The 20,422-nt window shown below is 38.8% G+C and overlaps 1 protein-coding gene across 3 annotated transcripts in view; it reads left to right on the top strand.

Moving 5' to 3' along the window:
* The window catches only part of MACROD2 (MACRO domain containing 2), a 2,312,183-nt gene that overhangs the window by 2,199,248 nt on the left and 92,513 nt on the right, over window positions 1–20,422 (top strand). For all 3 annotated transcript variants that reach the window (XM_027560273.1, XM_027560275.1, XM_027560274.1), the window contains one exon: window positions 5,380–5,457. In XM_027560273.1, coding sequence (XP_027416074.1) covers window positions 5,380–5,457 — 78 coding nt within the window. The remainder of the gene's footprint in view (window positions 1–5,379; window positions 5,458–20,422) is intronic.

Here is a 20,422-nt window from a genome sequence, read left to right as displayed (position 1 = left end):
CTAGCGACCCCATGGACCACAGCCCACAAGGCTTCTCCATCCATGGGATTTTCCAGGCAAGAGTACTGGAGTAGGGTGCCATTGCCTTCTCTGGGATTATCTGCCTAGACACCCTCAGGTCCTAAGATGCTGAAACTGAGATTATATAAAGTGAATGGAGTTTCTAGTTGTACATCTGGAATTACACCCCAAGACTAGTGCCCATCCACTCATGATCAGTTCTCTTATTTGCTTATATTTGCAAAAACAAGTTGTGGAAGAATTATCACCTCCAGTCTTGGAACAAGCTGGTTTACCCAGGTGTACTGTTTGGAATATGGAATATGTTTTCTAAGAGAAACAAAGTTAGGGACTTCCCTGGTGTCCAGTGGTTTGAGACGCCACACTTCCACTGCAGGAGACATGGGTTCCATCCCTGGTGAGGAACTAAGATCCCACAGGCCACAGGGTGCTGCCCCAAAAAAAGAAACGAAGTTAATAGACAGGATGGTATTTCTCTCCTCTGTGTCTCAAAGACTCTTAGTACCTAGATTCCGCAACTCTGGGAACGATTCTCCGCCTTTTAATGGGGGTTAATGAGAACATAATGGAGACAAATGGCTAACCATAGCTCAGCTGCCACCGCTCAGAGCAACAGCCTGTCCTGTGCACCCGCTTCCTTTTCAGGCAAATACAGTCCAGCCTGTGTATCCAGCATTGCAGATACCACACACAGTTCAGAGCCTTGCCATTTGAATGCTCTGGAAGCATATTACAGGATATATGTTTCCTGTAGGTATGGAGGTTTCATCACTGCAAAGCTTCAAGGAGACCCTAATCGGCTGTAGAGACTCTAGTTTATTGTGAATGATCACACTGTTCATCTGGAAGAAAAACTACTTTATTCCAATTGCTTCACACATTAAACCAGCTATTCAAAGGAACAGGCCAGGATAAATGTTTTCCTTGGTTTAATCAGCTTACAAGAATCAAAGAAAATCCTGATGACTGTGTTTCTGTGTGACTTTCATGTCAAGCCAAGGTACTCACGTAAGGATGCTTACATCTTACAGAGCAAGAATATTTTATGTGTAGGTGTTCACGCATGGTATTTATTTTGTTCGGACCCAGTAGAATTTTTGCACCCAAATGATCTCTTGCCTCTCCTCTCAATAGTAAGCAGGGACTGCCTCTCTTACTAGATGGATTTACTTCACCTCCTGTCTTGGAAATGTTCTTAAAGACAGTTAATCATCCATTCACAAAGTGTTTTTTGACAGCTGGATTATCCTCCTCATTTATTAAATATATCTCCATATTGTTTTGAGCTATTTGCTCAAATCAGATCTTCCTTAAGAATTCAAGAATTGCCATCACTGGTGAATTTATGGATAGACATCAAATTCTGTAGCTCCTCAATTATGGGACTAAAAATCTTTCTAAAATGGCAGTGCCACTGGCACTATACATTTCTATAGTTATTTTAACCTTGTTGGGGTCACATATCCCCATAAGAATATCACAGAAGCTCTCTCCTCCCAGAAACAATGAACATTTGAATATAAGCACACATTTGCATATCATTTCAAAAAGGTTTGTGGACCCCTAGAGCATATTTAGTGATGCTGTAGGGTTAACAGCTTTTGTTCTAAGGGGACATTTTCAAAAGAAAGAATATTTATTTTGATTTATAGTCTAGATATGTTGATTAAAAATTCAATAGTATCATCATTTATCATCACAGCTTAAATCTATACATGTACTAGCCTGTGTAGGCATGTGTGATTGACTGCATTACAAATGACCTACTGTTTAGAATTTTTGTCTTTAGAACTTTGGCTTGGCTATTCAATTTAATATTTGCATTTGAAAAAATTGTCTAATAGGACATTGACCTTAAGAGTTTTGAAAGTCATGATCTACATATAAAATTTAATTCAAATTCTTTATTAAAATAACATTGAATCTCAGAATTAGGTGGTAGCTCTTCTACATTTTTTGAACACTATCAAATGATAATTTTTAGAATTAAATAAAATGTGAATCCAAGGTGATTCAAGCACTTAGTATAATAAATAACAAAACAACAACAAAAAAGAATTTAGTATATACAACTACAGTTTTCATGGTAGTTTATGGAACTTACAAAGGAAAAATAACCTCTTTTAATGACTATATACTGGATTTATTTTCCCTTTTTGATTATGAATAATGACTTTATATGTACATAGAATGTAGCTTTCATCACCTCCAAAGCAGAAAAGCTCCACTGTCATTCCAAACCTCTGACTATGTGTAGTGTAATAGGAGCCATGGTTTAAAACATTCAGGATCAAATATAGTCTTGCAGAATTCATGAGACTGGAAATTCAGATAGCTCTTTGAATAGAAAAACTGTGGTGGGAACAATCTTCCACAGCCACCTGCTGTATGAGCTTATACTTTCTATCTTCCTTTATTACTGTAAATAAAATGATGTATATACGTGAAAGCATTTCTGGAAAAAAAGACTCACCTACAAGACAAGATGAACTTGTGGCTTTGGTGACGGGTCATGTGATGTGAAATCTTTGTCATCACATAAAAACATGTATTTCACACAGAATATGTTCAAACATTGTATTTCTAGGATGCATAGTTCTTTATATATTTTATTTCCAAAATCAGGGCATATCTTTAAAATTTAGAGTGTGTTATAGTTCATTTGGTCTCATTTTTTAAATTCTACACAAAATAATAGAGCAAATAACAATCGATGATGTCTTGGATTCAATGAAATACACGGTATACATTAGAGCACATAAGATCAGAAAGTGCCTTAGCAATGCTGTAGCAACTCCTCAAGGAAATTGAAATTTAAGGGTCATTTAACTTGCCAAAGACACAGATTTTGGTGACAAAATCGGCATAGTCTAGTAATTAATTTTTTAAATACTTTCACCCATTTTATGTGACTCATAGCACCATTAACTTAGAAACTCACTGTAAATCAGTTTTCAAAAGACCATTTCTTAGGTCATATTTGGTTCATGAAACATAATGTTTATGTAAATTATAAAGTTTAGTGAATTATTCTTAAGTATAAATGAATAAATTTTAACTGCATACAGAATCTTGGATAATTTTGAAAGAAATGAGTGTTGTACCAGAGTACATATCAAATGATACCATTTTTTATAAGCTAGTAAAACTAACACACTTTCAAAATTAAATTTAGTCTGGTCCATATAGTACCTTTTTAAAACTGTTCATTTTCAGTGTTCATGTGGAAAAAGTATTCAAATCATATTTTTTAATTCACGTGTTAGGTTCAAAATTAAAAAGGCATATTTTAATGGGAGCTGGTTTAAAACAGTTTGACTTGACTGAGATAACAGTTTGGGAAATGTGTCTGTGCTAAAGTTTTGCTTCCAAATTTGGACTTTGAAATTTATTGTCAGTCTGAGAAAGAAATAAGAAGCTGTGCAGATAATTAAACATTTGCCTCGGGGGAATTATTTGCATTTAATTAAAACCATACACTTTGGGTGTATACTTGCTTCACTGGTTATTAAATCTGAATCATGTTAACTACCCAGGTTTCTCACTTGTCCATCAAATGTTGCTAGTGGCAAGTTGGACAAAAAAACTTTCTCATCATATTCCAAATCATATTGTTTGTTTGAAGCTGTCTCCTCGTTTGGGGGTAGGGGGACAAAAAAGTGGGTAAGAGAAACAAGAATGATTTATTTTAGATTCCAACTGATTCAGCTCTGTTAGGGGTTAAAACCCAACTGAGGAGCATGAACTCAGGAGAGAAACCATTTGTCAGTAATAGACGCGCTGGCCTGCCATCCCCTGCTCTCTCCACGGCCACACGCATACAAGATTAGCTCATGGCTTTTTGGTATCTTTGGATCGCATTTAACCTCCAAAATCACTGCAGATGGTGACTGCAGCCAAGAATTAAAAAGACGCATATTCCTTGGAAGAAAAGTTATGACCAACCTAGACAGCATATTCAAAAGCAGAGACATTACTTTGCCAACAAAGGTCGGTCTAGTCAAGGCTATGGTTTTTCCAGTGGTCATGTATGGATGTGAGAGTTGGACTATAAAGAAAACTGAGCACCGAAGAATTGATGCTTTTGAACTGTGGTGTTGGACAAGACTCTTGAGAGTCCCTTGGACTACAAGGAGATTCAACCAGTCCATTCTAAAGGAAATCAGTCCTGAATGTTCACTGAAAGGACTGATGCTGAAGGTGAAACGCCAATACTTTGGCCACCTGATACGAAGAGCTGACTCATTTGAAAAGACCCGGATGCTGGGAAAGATTAAAGGCAGGAGGAGAAGGGGACGACAGAGGATGAGATGGCTGGATGGCATCACCAACTCAATGGAAATGAGTTTGAGTAAACTCTGGGAGTTGGTGATGGACAGGGAGGCCTGGCGTGCTGCAGCCCATGAGGTCACAAAGAATCAGACACGACTGAGCAATTGAACTGAACTGAACTGAACCACGAGAAAAACATACACTAGACTGTAACCTCTTTGAGGGCAGAGATTTGTTATTTTGTTCACTGTTGACTCCCCAGTATCAAGAACCATGTCTGACGTAGAGTTGGCGCTTAATGAATATTTGTGGAATGAATGAAAGATTTATTTTCTGTCATTCTACTAATCTACTCACATGCTCTTACCGGTGATTTTTGAAGAGCCTCCAGAGAAGTCTCAAATATCCAACAGGGGACCGTTTCTAGCTTTGCAAGAGTCCATAAGTCACTGGAATCCTTATAGCCACATTATTTCCTGTAAAGCACGTCATATGATTTTAGAAAAAAAAAGTGAACCTATACTGATCCCACGTTTAAATATGCTACACAAGGAACAGGGTGAAGTTGCACAGAACAGAAGGTCTGTGCTCCCCCTTTGCCATTGTTCTACTGGTATAGTTCCTGAGGAAGGTGATTTTGATTACCACTGGATTTCAAAGCTCTGCATCTGGCCTTTTCAAGGACTCAAGGCTCCCATATATGCACAACAACAATAATGGAAGCATTAAGGACATTAAAATTATATTCCTTTAATCTTCTCTATTTTGCTTCCTTTCATATCATTCTGTACAATTCTCCTAAGACTTTCACTGATGCATAAAGCCTGCTTATATTTTCTTCTTTGTTGTAAAAAAAGATGTTCCAGCTGAATCCTTACAATTTTTACTTTGTAAACTTTGTGAAGACATCATATGTAGTACTTTAAGAAAAGCTTATTTATTGATGAAGATATTTAAGCATTTTAATGATATTTTTAAATAATAAATTTTTTTCCCCAAACACATATCTGTTCTTTGAGTTCTGGAGGCTGCTGTATTTCCTGGTTAAAAACACTGACTAAAGATTTTATTTGTTTTTTATGTCAGATTCTGCAGAGGATGACAATATAACAAAAGACAGTGAAGCAACAGACCATCCTGTGTGTGACCAAGAGCATCCCAGTGGTAAGTTGTGGGACTTGTTTGTTTTCTGCTAAGGAATATTACATTTTATAAAATCCATATTTTAGTTTCTCTGGAATCTTGAACAACTCTGAGATTTAGGGATGCCTACCCTCCACACAGTCAAAAATTGGTGAACAACTTTATAGTCAGCCGTCTGTATCTGTAGTTCCATATCCAATGATTCAACCAACCACAGATTGTGTTGTACTATAGTACATATCGGAGAAGGCAATGGCACCCCACTCCAGTACTCTTGCCTGGAAAATCCCATGGGTGGAGGAGCCTGGTAGGCTGCAGTCCATGGGGTCGCTAAGAGTCAGACACGACTGAGGGACTTCACTTTCACTTTTCACTTCATGCATTGGAGACGGAAATGGCAACCCACTGCAGTGTTCTTGCCTGGAGAATCCCAGGGACGGGGGAGCCTGGTGGGCTGCAGTCCATGGGGTTGCAAACAGTCAGACACGACTGAGCGGCTTCACTTTCTCTTTTCACTTTTCTGCCTTGGAGAAGGAAATGGCAACCCACTCCAGTGTTCTTGCCTGGATAATCCCAGGGATGGGGGAGCCTGGTGGGCTGACATCTATGGGGTCGCACAGAGTCAGACACGACTGAAGCAACTTAGCACAGCATCATAGCATAGTACATATTTGTTGAAAAAAAAGTTACCTATATCTGGACTGCACAGTTCAAACTTGTGTTGCTCAAGTGTCAACTTATTTTATTAGTGCTAGATATCAGGTGATTGGTCAGTCAGTCAGTCAGGTCAGTTGCTTAGTCATGTTCAACTCTTTGCAACCCCATGGACTGCAGCACTCCAGGCTTCCCTGCCCATCAACAACTTCCAGAGCTTCTTCAAACTCATGTCCATCAAGTCAGTGATGCTATCCAACCATCTCATCCTCTGTCATCCCCTTCTCCTCCTGATTGGTAGCTGCCACATTTAGAAGGGGTGTTTGCTCTCCACAGTCCTTGCTACTCACTAATTTTGTACCAGACTGGCTTCATTTATTTTTGTTACCTGATTGAGGTCTATAGGCATTGGATTTGCAACTGCTGAAAAGAAAATATGATACCAGTGAGAATAAATGTGAAACATGGAGACAGTAGATCCAAGAAATTAAATTTGCATCTCCTTGGAATACCAAGAAAAGATAATAGAACAAACAGAAATGAAGCCATCTTTAAAAAAAAAAAAAAAAGTTTTCCTAATGCAAACCAGTTCCTCCACCCAAAGCACAAGAGTACAAGTTATATTTATAGACAAAGGTAATGAAAACTCATATGAGAACAGAAACCTACAAATCCTCATGGACTTTCTGAAGATCAATAACAAAGGAAGGCTTTTAAAGCATATTGGAAATTCAAAATCTGTTTATAACTAAAATCACCAAAATCAAATTAGCCTTAGACTTCTTCCACAACTCTAAATTTAAAAAAAAAAAAAAAAACAGAAAAATGGAGTAACATTTCCAGAGCTCTAATGGACACTGCATCTATATTTAGTGAAGTTATTACTCATGCATGAAGTCAAGAGTAATATTTTCTCAGGAATAGAAAGATTAAGAAAACATGCTACCCAAAGTGTCCTTTCTGAAGAAACTAACAAAAGGCCTGTGCAAAAACAATAAATACAGAAAGAAAGGAAACATTCAAGACTGAGAAAGGCACAGTTGGAAAGGACTATGTGATAAGAGACTCATTTAAATGTATGAAAATGTTGGAAGAATTGTTTCAAAATTAGTATCAAAAGAGCTTACTTAAATGATTGCTTTTACCTTTGAAAATTATAATTCTTTTTTAATGAGAAAGAAAAAGGAGACAGTTTTTCTTTCAGCGATGAGAGACTCAATAATATAGACCATTACTCTGACTGGACAATCTGGACTACACACACACACACACACACACATCTTTATATAGATAGATACATGAACATAGATAGAATTTGAAACTATTTTTACCTTATGGAATTTGCTGATTCTGCAAAAGGCATCTTAAGTCTCACTGCTCAAAAGGGCCCTGGTAATGTGATATTTTGGGTTGAAACCCCAAAGATGTATATCTCTGCAGGAAAGATGAAACAGATATAGATCAGCCTTCTGAGAGATTGCTGCTCAGCTTTAAATCATCTCAATCCCCAAATTAAATTGAGATCAACCCAGATTACCAGTCCATCTAGGTACCTGAGAAAAGCAAATGTAAATTATTTACTAGATGCAAGAAAGAAAGAGCATTGTAAATGCCAGAAAATAGCCAGAAAAAAATAAAGAAACAAGGTAACATGTAAAACAAACAGACAAGAGCAGGAAACCCACTTGGGCTGAAAATATTCATGTTATAAACCCAAAGTATAAAACACAGAGACCATGCAAACCAGTTCCTCCACTGACAAGACAAGATTGAAAAGTTTAGCTGAGAACTGAAAATTCAAAAGAGAAAAAGAAAAAGTCTAGAAGTAAAAGATGCCACTCTAAGATGAAGAATTCAGTGAATAGGTTTATGACTTATTAGATGCAAATGAAGGCTTCCCTCGTAGCTCAGTTCGTAAAGAATCTGCCTGCAGTGCATGAGACCCGGGCTCCATTCCTGGGTCAGGAAGATCCCTTGGAGAAGGAAATGGCAACCCACTCCAGTATTCCCGAATTTGTGAACTAGAAGTTAGGTCAGAAGAATATATCTGAACTAAAAGACAGGAGAGAAAGAATGGCAAACTAAAGAAAGGGGAAAGATGTGCAGGATACAATGACAAAGTCTAATGCGCATATAATTGGAATCCTGGACAGAAAGGAGAGAAGGAATTGGACAGAAAAAAATATCTGAAGAAATTTTGGTGAGAAATTTCCTACAACGAGAAGGGATATCAAGTCACGTGTTCCAAAAGTCCTTTGAACTCCAAGCAGAATAATTCCCAAACCATCATAGTAAAATTGCTGAAAGCCAGGGATAAACAGAACATCCAGAAGCAGTCATCAAACAATCGGACCGATAGCTGACTTTTCAGAAGACATGATGGAAATAAAAAGACAATACAAAAGAGTCACTGCCACCCAAGAACTCTAAGCCCAGAGAAAAATGTATGTTTCAAGGATAAAGGTTTGGACTTCCCTGGTGGTCCAATGGTTAAAACTCCGTGCTCCCAATGCAGGGAGCCTGGGTTCAATCCCTGGCCAGGGAACTAGATCACACGTGCCACAACTAAAGACCTTACACGCCAGCAACTAAGACCTGACACAGCCAAATAACTATTACAAAAAAAAAAAAAAAGATTAATTAACATTTCTGAGCAAGCAAGGAAATGTGCATCACCAGAAAATTCTGATGTTCTTCAGGTAGGAGGATATTGATGACAAAAGGAATTATAAGATGACAGAAGGAATTATAAGCAAGGCAGATGGTAGTTATTGGATAAGTCTAAACGAACAGTGATGATACAAATCAATGATGATTATAATAAGAATAGTGTATTGTGGAAGTTAAGATAGACTTAGAGTCAAAATGCATTGCAATAATGGCATTTATTGGAATGAGATAAATTAAAGTATGGTAATATTTTTCCATTGTCATGGAAAATAGGAGCACCGATTCATATTAAAGTTTGGTAAATCTCAGTGATGCCTGAGAGTTAAAAATGAGGTAAGCCCCATGACTGGAGAGAATTTGCAGGCCACAGTGCCCAGCCCAGCAGACTTCCTGAGTTGAGGAAAGAGCTGAGAGTGATGGAAAGCCAAGCATCTAGCATTAGCCAGATGGAGTCCTGAAGAAAGGAGAGCTCCACACAGGGAACACTCTCGAGACCTATAGAGTGTATGCGTGCTAAGTCGCTTCAGCCATGTCTGACCCTGTGTGACCCTATGGACTGTAGTCCACCAGCCTCCTCCGTCTATGCCTTCCTCCAAGGGATCTTCCTGAACCAGCATCTCTTATGTCTCCTGCATTGGCAGGTGGGTTCTTTACCACTAGTGCCACCCGGGAAGCGCAGAGACCTACAGAGGGAATCCTTCAAGTCTTCAGAGGGGTATTGATCTGCACATGTGCAAGAGACTTGGGAAACCACACTAAAGGACTTGAGGTCCTGATATCTGGGGCTTCCACAGGGGTGAGAAGGGTGCCTGTTCCCACTAGCCAGACTGGAAAATCTAAGAATGCATGGGGGGCTCAGAAGGGGCTCGCCTCAGTAGTGGAGCAAAACTAGCAATACGCCAAATACTGCTCTTGTCCTGTGCAAGCCAGCTTCAAAACAAGACTTGAAAGGATCAAACTGTTTGTAAATAACTTAACTTATCCTCAAATGAAACTCAAGAACATCTGTAAAACTAGAAACATACTTCACATCCAACAGAGTAATCAACAAAATTACTGGGCATGAAAAGAAGTATTGGAAGACAAATCCCCTTGCACTTCTTGTGTTTCTGCATGTTTTATGAGCAGAGAGCTTGAATGCCTTTGTTTTGGCCAGTTTTTTCAAGGATGTTTGTACAGGTATACCTCTGAGATATTGTGGGTTGTGTTCCAGACCACCACAAGAAGGGAATATGACAATAAAGCCAGTCACATGAATTTTTTGGCTTCCCAATGCATGTGAAAGTTGGGTTTACACTCTACTGTTGTCTATTAATTGTGCAATAACGCCAGGTCTAAAAAAAGAGCAGTACATATACCTTAACTAAAAACTACTTTATTGCTAAAAACTGCTAGCTGTCATCTGAGTCTTTGATGAATCATGACCTTTGTGCTGGTGGAGGGTCTCACCTTGATGTGAGCCTTGATACCGAGGCTGCTGACTGATTAGAGTGGTGCTTGCTGAAGGCTGGAGCGGCTGTGGTCATTTCTTAAAATAAGACAACAGTGAATTTTTCCACATCATTGACTCTTCCTTCCATGGACAATTTCGCCGTAGCGTGCAGTGCTGTTTGATACCATTTTACCCACAGCAGAACTTCTTTCAAAATTGGACTCAATCCTCACCAACCCTGTCGTTGCTTTCTCGAGTAAGTTTGTGTAATATTCCAAACACTTTGCTGTCATGTCAACAATCTTTGCAGCATCTTCACCAGAATTTGATTCCATCTCAAGAAGTTACTTTCCTGGCTTATCCATAAGAACTGCTCATCTGCTAAGATTTTATCCTTGAGTTGCAGCAATTTGGTCACATCTTCAGGCTCCACTTGTAATTCTAGTTCTCTTGCTCTTTCTACCACATCTACAGTTACTTCCTCCCCTGAAATCTCGAAACCCTCTAAGTCATCCGTGAGTGTTGGAATCAACTTTTTCCAAATTCGTTAATGTTGATATTTTGACCACTTCCCATGAATCATGAATGCTTCCTAATGGCTTTTCAAATGGCAAATCCTTCCCAGGTTTTCAATTTATCTTGCCCAGATCCATCAGAGAGATCACTATCTATGGCAACTGTAACCTTATGCAATATATTTCTTAAATAATAGGACTTGAAAGCTGAAATTATTCCTTGATCCATGAGTTGCAGAAGGGATATTGTGTTAGCAGGTGTGAAAACAATATTAATCTCACTGTACATCTCCATCAGCGCACTTGGGTGACCAAATGCATTGTCAATGAGCAGTAATATTTTGAAAAGAATCTTTTTTCTGAGCAGTAGGTCTCAACAGTGGGTCTGAAATTTTCTGTGTATCTGTTGTGAACAGATACACTCTGTCATCTAGGCTTTGTTTTTCCATATATAGAGCACAGGCAGAGTAGATTAAGCCTAATTTTTAAGCATCCTAGGATTTTCAGAATGACAAATGAGCATTGGCTTCACCATCTGCATTAGCCCCAAATGAGAGAGTCAGGTTGTCCTTTGAAGCCTTGAAGCCAGGCCCTGACTTCTCCTATCTAGCTGTGAGAGTCCTAAATGGCATCTTCTTCCAATAGAAGGCTGTTTTGTCGACACTGAAAAGCTATTGTTTACTGTAGCCACCTTCATAAACATCTTAGCTAGACCTTCTGGTCAACCTAATGCAGCTTCTACATCAGCACTTGCTGCTTCACCTTGTTCTTTTGTTATGGAGGTGGATTCTTTCCTTAAACCTCATAAACCAGTCTCTGCTACTTTCAAACCTTTCTTGTGCAGTTTCCTCACCTCTCTCAGCCCTCACGGAACGGAAGACAATCGGAGCACTGCCCTGGGTTAGGCTCTGACTTAAGAGAATGTTGTGGCTGGTTTGATCTTCTATCCAGACCCCCCAGACTTTCTCCATATTGGCAATAATCTACTTTTTTTTTTTTTAATCATTCATGTGTTTACTGGAGAAACACTTTGAATTCCCTTCAAGAACTTTTCTTTTGCCTTCACAACTTAGCTAACTGCTTGGTGTGAGACACCTAGCTTTTAGCCTGTCTTAGCTTTTGATATGCCTTCTTCACTAAGCTTAATCATTTCTAGATTCTGATTTAAAGTGAGAGATGTATGACTCTTCCTTTTACTTGAACACTCAGACCATTGTAGGGTTATTAATTGGCCTGCTTGACAAGATGCAGAAAAGTATGACCTAAAGGGGAAGAGATAATAATTAATAGGAATCAATCCAGAAGTGGCACAGATGGGGTAATAATAGGAAGTGAAAGTGAAGTCACTCAGTCATGTCTCACTCTTTGCGACCCCATGGACTGTAGCCTACCAGGCTCCTCGTCTATGGGATTTTCCAGGCAAGAATACTGGAGTTGATTGCCATTTCCTTCTCCAGGAGATCTTCCTGACCCATGGATTGAACCTGGATCTCCCGCATTGTAGGCAGATGCTTTACCGTCTGAGCCACCAGGGACATCCCATTAATAGGAAAGAGCACATTAAAAAGCATTAATTGTATTCCACGTCCTCAACAAGCTAAAAGAAGGAATTCCATGTTCATTAGAAACATGGAAAATATAGAAAGATACCATTGAATTTCTAGAGATGAAAAACAGAGTATCTGAGATGAAAATTATACCTGATGGGAATAATGGCAGGTGAGATAGGGCAGAAGAAAAGATCAGTGAATTTGAAGTTGTAGCTATAGAAACTATCCAAATCCATACACAGAGAAAATGAATGACCGAAGGAAATGAAAAGAGCCTCAGGGAGCCATGGAACAACTTCGAGTGATTCCAAATATAATAATCATGAATTGGAATCTCTGTAGGCAGATATGGGAAGGGGAGACAGAAAAAAATATTTGAAGTAATAGTTGCTGAAATTTTTCAGAAACTTCATGAAAACGATGAACTCACATGTGGAAGAAATTCGATGACCCCAAAGCACAAGAAACACAAAATTATACTTAAGTACATCATAATCAACTCAGTCAACAGCAGTGATAAGGAAGAAAATCTCCAAAGCAGTCAGACGAGAGAAACAAGTTACATACAGAGAAACAAATATAAGAATGAAGCACAAATACTACTAACTACACGGAGCTTCCTTGGCAGTCCACTGGTTAAGACTTTTCCTTCCAATGCGGGGTGGGGGGGGAGTGGGTTTGATCCCTGGTCAGGGAGCTACATTCTACATGCATCATGGCCAAAAAATCAAAACATAAGAATAAGCAGAAGCAATACTGTACCAAATTCAATAAAGACTTTAAAAATGGTCCACATCAAAAATATCTTTAAAAAAAAAAAAAGAAAGGAAAAAGAAATTACAAACTAGAATTCCAGGCAAAAATATGAATGAATCTTACAAATGTATCTTAGAAACCTTACGTAAAGATGGTACAAAAGCATACATGTTGTACAAGTTCATCTATATCAACTTTGAAAAGCAGGGAAAATAACTATGACAGGCAGGGTGTTTATTAAACTTGGGTGACTGGGGATGAGATACTGATTGGGCTAGGAGCTGGGCTGAGGGCTGGAGGATTATCCTAAGAATATGTAGTTTCTCTATCTGCTTTTGATTACTTAATTGGGATCTGCATATTGTTTGTGTACTTTCCTGATTGTATGTTGCATGTTGATAGAAGAGTTAAAAGAGGAAGAAAGAAAGAGAGGAAATAAGGAAAAGAGTAAAGAAAGGAAATTTCAGTGCCAAAGTTTGTACACCAAAAATTCCAGTGTGGAGCAGTGAGGGTTGTCTACAGTGCTGACTTTGATAAAGATAGTTAAACAATGAAAAATCCTGCTGTGCTCTGGGTTCTGACAATGGCAGGTTTAAGAATAACTAGAAGAACTTTGAAACATTTTATGATAATTACAAATAGAATTAAGTCACAAGAGTTAAAGGAATAAATCTTGCTTTCTAATTTCCCCTGAAGATCATACCAAGCATGAGAGTATATTTAGTAATGCAAATAAAAATAATAAGTAACGTTATAACCAAAAAACAATATATGAAAGAGGATGACACAGGCAAATAGTTATGACAGTAAGCATAATTTAGGTTACTGAGTGTAAAAACCACTCAGATTGAATTAATTTCAATAAAATAGTAAGGCTTTAAAAATTTAAAGTTAAAAAAAAGAATGTTTGGGAAATAAACATCAAAAGAAAACATGGAAAACTACTTTAGAATCTCTCCAGTTAGAATTCTAGCCAAAAATCTCAAGTGAGAAAGAGTTGGTCATTTTATATCAATAAAAACTTAAAGCCCTGATGAAATATAAGAATGATGGGTTTTTATGTGTCAGATGATATAAGAAGATACACTGCAAATAAAATCCAATTGGAAATGCAATGCGGAATTCACAGATATGATATTATCAGTCAATGACAGAATAAATAGACTAAAAATGACATGATATCTTTAAAAAATGCGATTAACTATGTGGTCCTATTGGAGGGATGGACAGGCTGATCAATGAAACAGAGTAAAGAGTTTGGAAATAGACCTCAGGAGATCGGGACTTCAGTACATATTTAGGCTGACACTTCAAAGACAGATGACTCAATAAATGGCATTAAGGGCCATTTGAAAAAATAAACTGTATCCCAATCTCATCCCTTATGCCAACTTAAATTCCAAAAGGAGCAAGATGAAATGTAAAAATGACACTATAAAACTACTAGCTAAAAGAATCAAAGGGTGTATGTGTGTATATATACACAGAATTTATATATATATAAATGTTCTTAGTTTTGAAATAAGGACTGCCTTCTGAAATGTGAATGTATACAGACACATGATTGCATTATAAGGTATGTGCACATAGATGTGTATATGCACTGCATGTGTACATAAGTCCTCATGTGTCATAAAAGGGGAAATTTAGTGGCTAAAGCTGAATATATACATTTTGACATGATAAAGTGTGTAATCAAATTCTACAGAAAACCTATTAGGAAATGTATTCTCAGCCTAAATGACAACGAATCAACTTTCTTACTCCAAAAATAAAAACTTCATAAATCAATAATAATAATAATGTAAACAACTCAAGAAGAAAATGGGCAAAGGACTCAATTGTAATTCACAAAAGAGAAAATGCAGTCATTGTAAATATGAAGACATGAATTACCTCTTCATTACTTTACGATGCAAATAAAACACGATTTCGGTGTCTTCTTCTGAGTATCAGGCATTTAAATAGGGTTGAAAGTGCACAGAAGTGGCATGAGGAAGGCAGCCAAACATGCTCACACACCACTGGCGGGAGATTAAAGGGCATAACCTCCTCATCAGCAATTCTGACAAAATCTAATAAAAGGTAAACTGTTTACCCTTTGATCCAAGAGTTATGCATTAAGAATTTATCTTAAAGTAACAGCCACCAGAAGTATAGAGAGAGGTATTCACAACAATGCTCGTTGCAGTGCTGTTTGATGGCGAAAACAAAAAACAAACGGGAGCATCCCAAAATTTGTCCAGAACATAGAATATAATGCATCTTATAACATTTCTGAAGAAAGTATAATGACAGTGTAAGCTGCTTATGAAATCTAAACTAAAAAAGAATCAAAATGGAGATTAATTGGAATGCCAGGATACATTTATGTATTTTGTATATTTGTGTATGTATGTGTGTAGATACAGTTTTTATATTTGGACATACACAAAGACACACACTTATACAGATACATATGTATGTATACATATAAATATACATGTGTGTATGTGCCTACATATGTATGTATACATATATATACACATATATACATATATATACACACATATATATATATATACACACACATATATATATACACATACATATGTAGGTTCATACACACACATATGCAGGTGAATTATAGCAGTTTACAGTATTAACAATGGCAATCCCTTAGTTGTAAAATTACTGGTAATTCCCAATACCTGTATTAAGTGTTTCTATGTGAAAACTGCCTTTCTTTTGTAACTACAAGAAATAATTGTAGCAATAATTTACATTAGGAAAGAAAATTTTATTGGCCCTAGAAACTAAGAAATAGAGGACTAATAGAAAACTAAGAATAACTTAGAAATAATCAAATTCACTTTAACCTAGGTTTAAATTTCATCCTAATCTGGGGTATTTTTAGACATAGTGAAAGTAAAATTTTGACCAATAGCAGCAATCAAGTTTCAAGCTTAACAAAAGGACATAATTTCTATTATCTTTAAGAGACACATCAGAGAAACAAATTCTTTGTTCTTAGGAAGATCTGAGCATCTAATAATCTATAAATAACAAAGCTATATTGTTGTTGCTATTGTTTAAAAACAGTCTATTTACCTACCAAGTGAATTTAGGTTTATCCTCCTCTAGAAATGTTTGACCCTAGACTGTTGTTCCCAGACCAATTTTAATGCAAATTAATTAAAGCATTAGCTTGAGCCAAACTTAATTACCAGGCCTCACAAGAAACAATCATGTGATCCATTTCTAAAGGAAAGTGAATGGATTTTGGGTTATCTGTTCTAATGGCCCCTGCCCATTAGTATGGATGATTGAGTTCGCTGTATAAAAAATATATGTATAAACTGTGGGATCCTTTATGTTCTTTTGTTTCCTCTGCCAGGAGGGATTAGGGCAAAGGACAGTGGGTAGAATTCAACCAGACTGAATGTAGAGGGGCAAACATAAAGCATGGCCCCATGGGGTCAAGAAAGTGGATGGAATGTGGTATGTCTGAGTGGCTGCAGAGAAAGGCAGATGGACGGGAGCCCCGAGAGTCATCATTACCACACAGCAGGCCTGCGAACAGGGCTTGGCGCTCATACAGACCTCCTCCTCCAGCAGCACACCAAATCCTGGCATGGCTCAGGAAGGAGCAAGGATGAGCATTTCTGCATTTCAAAGCTGAGAACCTCATGTCTTTCCCCTTTTGTCATTACTTTAATTTCAGAATCAATGCAAAGAAATAGAGGAAAACAATAGAATGGGAAATAGAATAGAAAACAACAGAATGGGAAAGACTAGAGATCTCCCCAAGAAAATTAGACATACCAAGGGAACATTTCATGCAAAGATGGGCTCGATAAAGGACAGAAATGGTGTGGACCTAACAGAAGAAGATATTAAGAAGAGGTGGCAAGAATACACAGAAGAACTGTACAAAAAAGATCTTCACGACCAAGATAATCACGATGGTGTGATCACTCACCTAGAGCCAGACATCCAGGAATGCGAGCTCAAGTGGTCCTTAAGAAGCATCACTACAAACAAAGCTAGTGGATGTGATGGAATTCCAGTTAAGCTATTTCAAATCCTAAAAGATGATGCTGTGAAAGTGCTGCATTTAATATGCCAGCAAACTGGGAAAACTCAGCAGTGGCCACAGGACTGGAAAACATTTGTTTTCATTCCAATCCCAAAGAAAGGCAATGCCAAAGAATGCTCAAACTACCACACAATTACACTCATCTCATATTCTAGTAAAGTAATGCTCGAAATTCTCCAAGCCAGGCTTCAACAATATGTGAACCATGAACTTCCAGATGTTCAAACCAGATTTAGAAAAGGCAGAGGAACCAGAGATCATATTGCCAACATCTGTTGGATCACTGAAAAAGCAAGAAAGTTCCAGAAAAACGTCTACTCCTGCTTTATTGACTATGCCAAAGCCATTGACTATGTAGACCACAACAAACTCGGGAAAATTCAGAAAGAGATGGGAATACCAGACCATCTGACCTGCCTCTTGAGAAATCTCTGTGCAGGTCAGGAAGCAACAGTTAGAACTGGACATGGAGCAATAGACTGGTTCCAAATAGGAAAAGGAGTACGTCAAGGCTGTATATTGTCACCCTGCTTATATAACTTATGTGCAGAGTACATCATGAGAAATGCTGGGCTGGATGAAGCACAAGCTGGAATCAAGATTGCTGGGAGAAAAATCAATAACCTCAGATATGCAGATGACACCACCCTTATGGCAGAGAGTGAAGAAGAACTAAAGAGCCTCTTGATGAAAGTGAGAGTGAAAAAGTTGGCTTAAAGCTCAACATTCAGAAAAGTAAAATCATGGCATCTGGTCCCATCACTTCATGGCAAATAGATGGAGAAACAGTGGAAATAGTGACAGACTATTTTGGGGGGCTCCAAAATCACTGCAGATGATGAATACAGCCATGAAATTCAAAAACACTTGCTCCTTTGAAGAAAAGTTATGACTAACCTAGACAGCAGAAACATTACTTTGTCGACAAAGGTCCGTCTAGTCAAAGCTGTGGTTTTTCCAGTAGTCATGTATGGATGTGAGAATTGGACTATAATGAAAGTTGAGCACTGAAGAATTGATGCTTTTGAACTGTGATATGTTGGAGAAGACTCTTGAGAGTCCCTTGTACTGAAAGGAGATCCAACCAGTTCACCCTAAAGGAAATAAGTCATGAATGTTCATTGGAAGGACTGATGCTGAAGCTGAAACGCCAATACTTTGGCTATGTGATGCGAAGAACTGACTCATTTGAAAAGACCCTGATGCTGGGAAAGATTGAAGGTGGGAGGAGAAGGGGATGACAGAGGATGAGATGACTGGAAACATCACTGGCTCGATGGACATGAGTTTGAGTAAGCTCCGGGAGTTGGTGATGGACAGGGAGGCCTGGTGTGCTGCAGTCCTTGGGGTCTCAGAGTCAGAGAGGACTGAGCAACTGAACTGAACTGAATGTCAGAAAAATGAGAAAGAAGAAAATATATGTATTTTTGTCCCAAGAGAAGATTGCATATATGTGGCATCTAGAAAAATGGTACAGATGAACCTATTCACAGGGCAGGAATGGAGATGCAGACAACAGACAAGGTTGAGGGGGAATAGAGCAGACGAGATAAATTGCGAGATTGGGATCGACACTACCATGTGTAAAACAGATGGCTGGTGTCAACCTAGTGTATAGCATAGGGAGCTCAGTTCAGTGCTCTATGGTGACCTAAAGGGGTGGATGGGGGGAGGCGGTGGGAGGGAGGTCCAGGGTGAGGGGCAAGAGAAAAATATGCATACATATAGCTGAGTCACTTTGTTGTATAGCAGAAGGTAATGCAATGTTGTAAAGTAACTATGGTGGTGGTGGTTTAGTCGCTAAGTCATGTCCAACTCTTGCAACCCCATGGACTGTAGCCCTCCAGGTTCCTCTGTCCATGGGATGCTCCAGGCAAGAATACTGGAGTGGGTTGCCATTTCCTTCTCCAGGGGATCTTCCCGACCCAAGAATCGAACCCAGATCTCCTGCATTGCAGGCAGATTCTTTACTAACTGAACTACAAGGGAAGTCCCCCAAAGCAACTATACCCGCCCCCTGAAAAAAAAAAGAATGAGACAAGTTAAAGGGCAGGGGAGAGAAATAATTCAAAAAGCTTTGCAACGGCCTCTTGTCCTCCAAGTGAGTTAACAGTCCTTACTGGTTGCAGAGAAAATCCCTAGTACACATCACAGCCTTAGGCTGCCACCCAGGCGGTCCCACCCCATCAGCGGTGCCCAGTCCTTGGTGAATTGCCATCTTACTACTCCTGATGGACTTTCTCTGAAAATGTATGGAGTGGAGTACTGGGAGTGGAGACACCCTGCAGTAAAGTGGCTGCTTCTACTCTCTGAATGGTCTGCTCATCCCCGCCACTGCACAAAGGCAGATCACAGATCATGAGTTAAGTTTCCAGCCAAGACTAGGAGGAGTTATGATGGTCAGTTCCCCATCAACAGTGACAGGGATGGTTGTTGTTCGGTCGTTAAGTCATGTCCCACTCTACAACCCCATGGTCTGCAGAACACCTGGCTTCTCTGTCTTTCACCATCTCCTAGAGTTTGTCAAACTCATGTGCATTGAGTCAGTGATGCTAACATCTCAGCCTCAGCCATCCCCTTCTCCTCCTGCCTTCGCTCTTTCCCAGCATCAAGGTCTTTTCTAGTGAGTTGGCTCTTCACATCAGGTGGCCAAAGTATTGGAGCTTCAGCTTCAGCATCAGTCCTTCCAATGAATATTCAGGGTTAATTTCCTTTAGGATTGACTGGTTTGATCTCCTTGCAGTCCAAGGGACTCTAATTCAAAAGCATCAGTTCTTCAGCACTCACCCTTCTTTATGGTCCACCTCTCACATCCATACATGACTACTGGAAAAACCATAGCTTGGACTATATAGACTTTTGTCCGCAACGTGATGTCTTTGTTTTTTAACGTGCTGTGTAGGTTTGTGACAGCTTTTCTTCCAAGGAGATAGCATTTTAATTTCATGGCTGCAGTCACCACCAGCAGTGATTTTGGAGCCTAAGAAAATAAAATCTGTCACTGATTCTGCTTTATCCCATCTATGTGCCTTGAAGTGATGGGACCAGATGCCATGATCTTTGTTTTTTGAATGTTGAGTTTTAAGTCAGCTTTTCACTCTCCTCCTTCACCCTCATCAAGAAGCTCTTTAGTTCCTCTTCACTTTCTGCCATCAGAGTGGTATCAAGTGCATTTCTGAGGCTTTTAATATTTCTCCTGGCAGTGTTGATTCCACAACAAGGCTGTGATCCCTGAAAGGGGTTAGAGAATGAGGCTCACTCAAAAGAGTGAAATTTCCCTTGACATCACCCTCCCAGTAGACAAATGTCAGGGATGACTAGAAACTTTACC

The sequence above is a fragment of the Bos indicus x Bos taurus genome, chromosome 13 (assembly GCF_003369695.1).
Source record: "Bos indicus x Bos taurus breed Angus x Brahman F1 hybrid chromosome 13, Bos_hybrid_MaternalHap_v2.0, whole genome shotgun sequence".
Taxonomy (NCBI): domain Eukaryota; kingdom Metazoa; phylum Chordata; class Mammalia; order Artiodactyla; family Bovidae; genus Bos; species Bos indicus x Bos taurus.
This window is presented reverse-complemented; position numbering and strand designations above follow the sequence as displayed.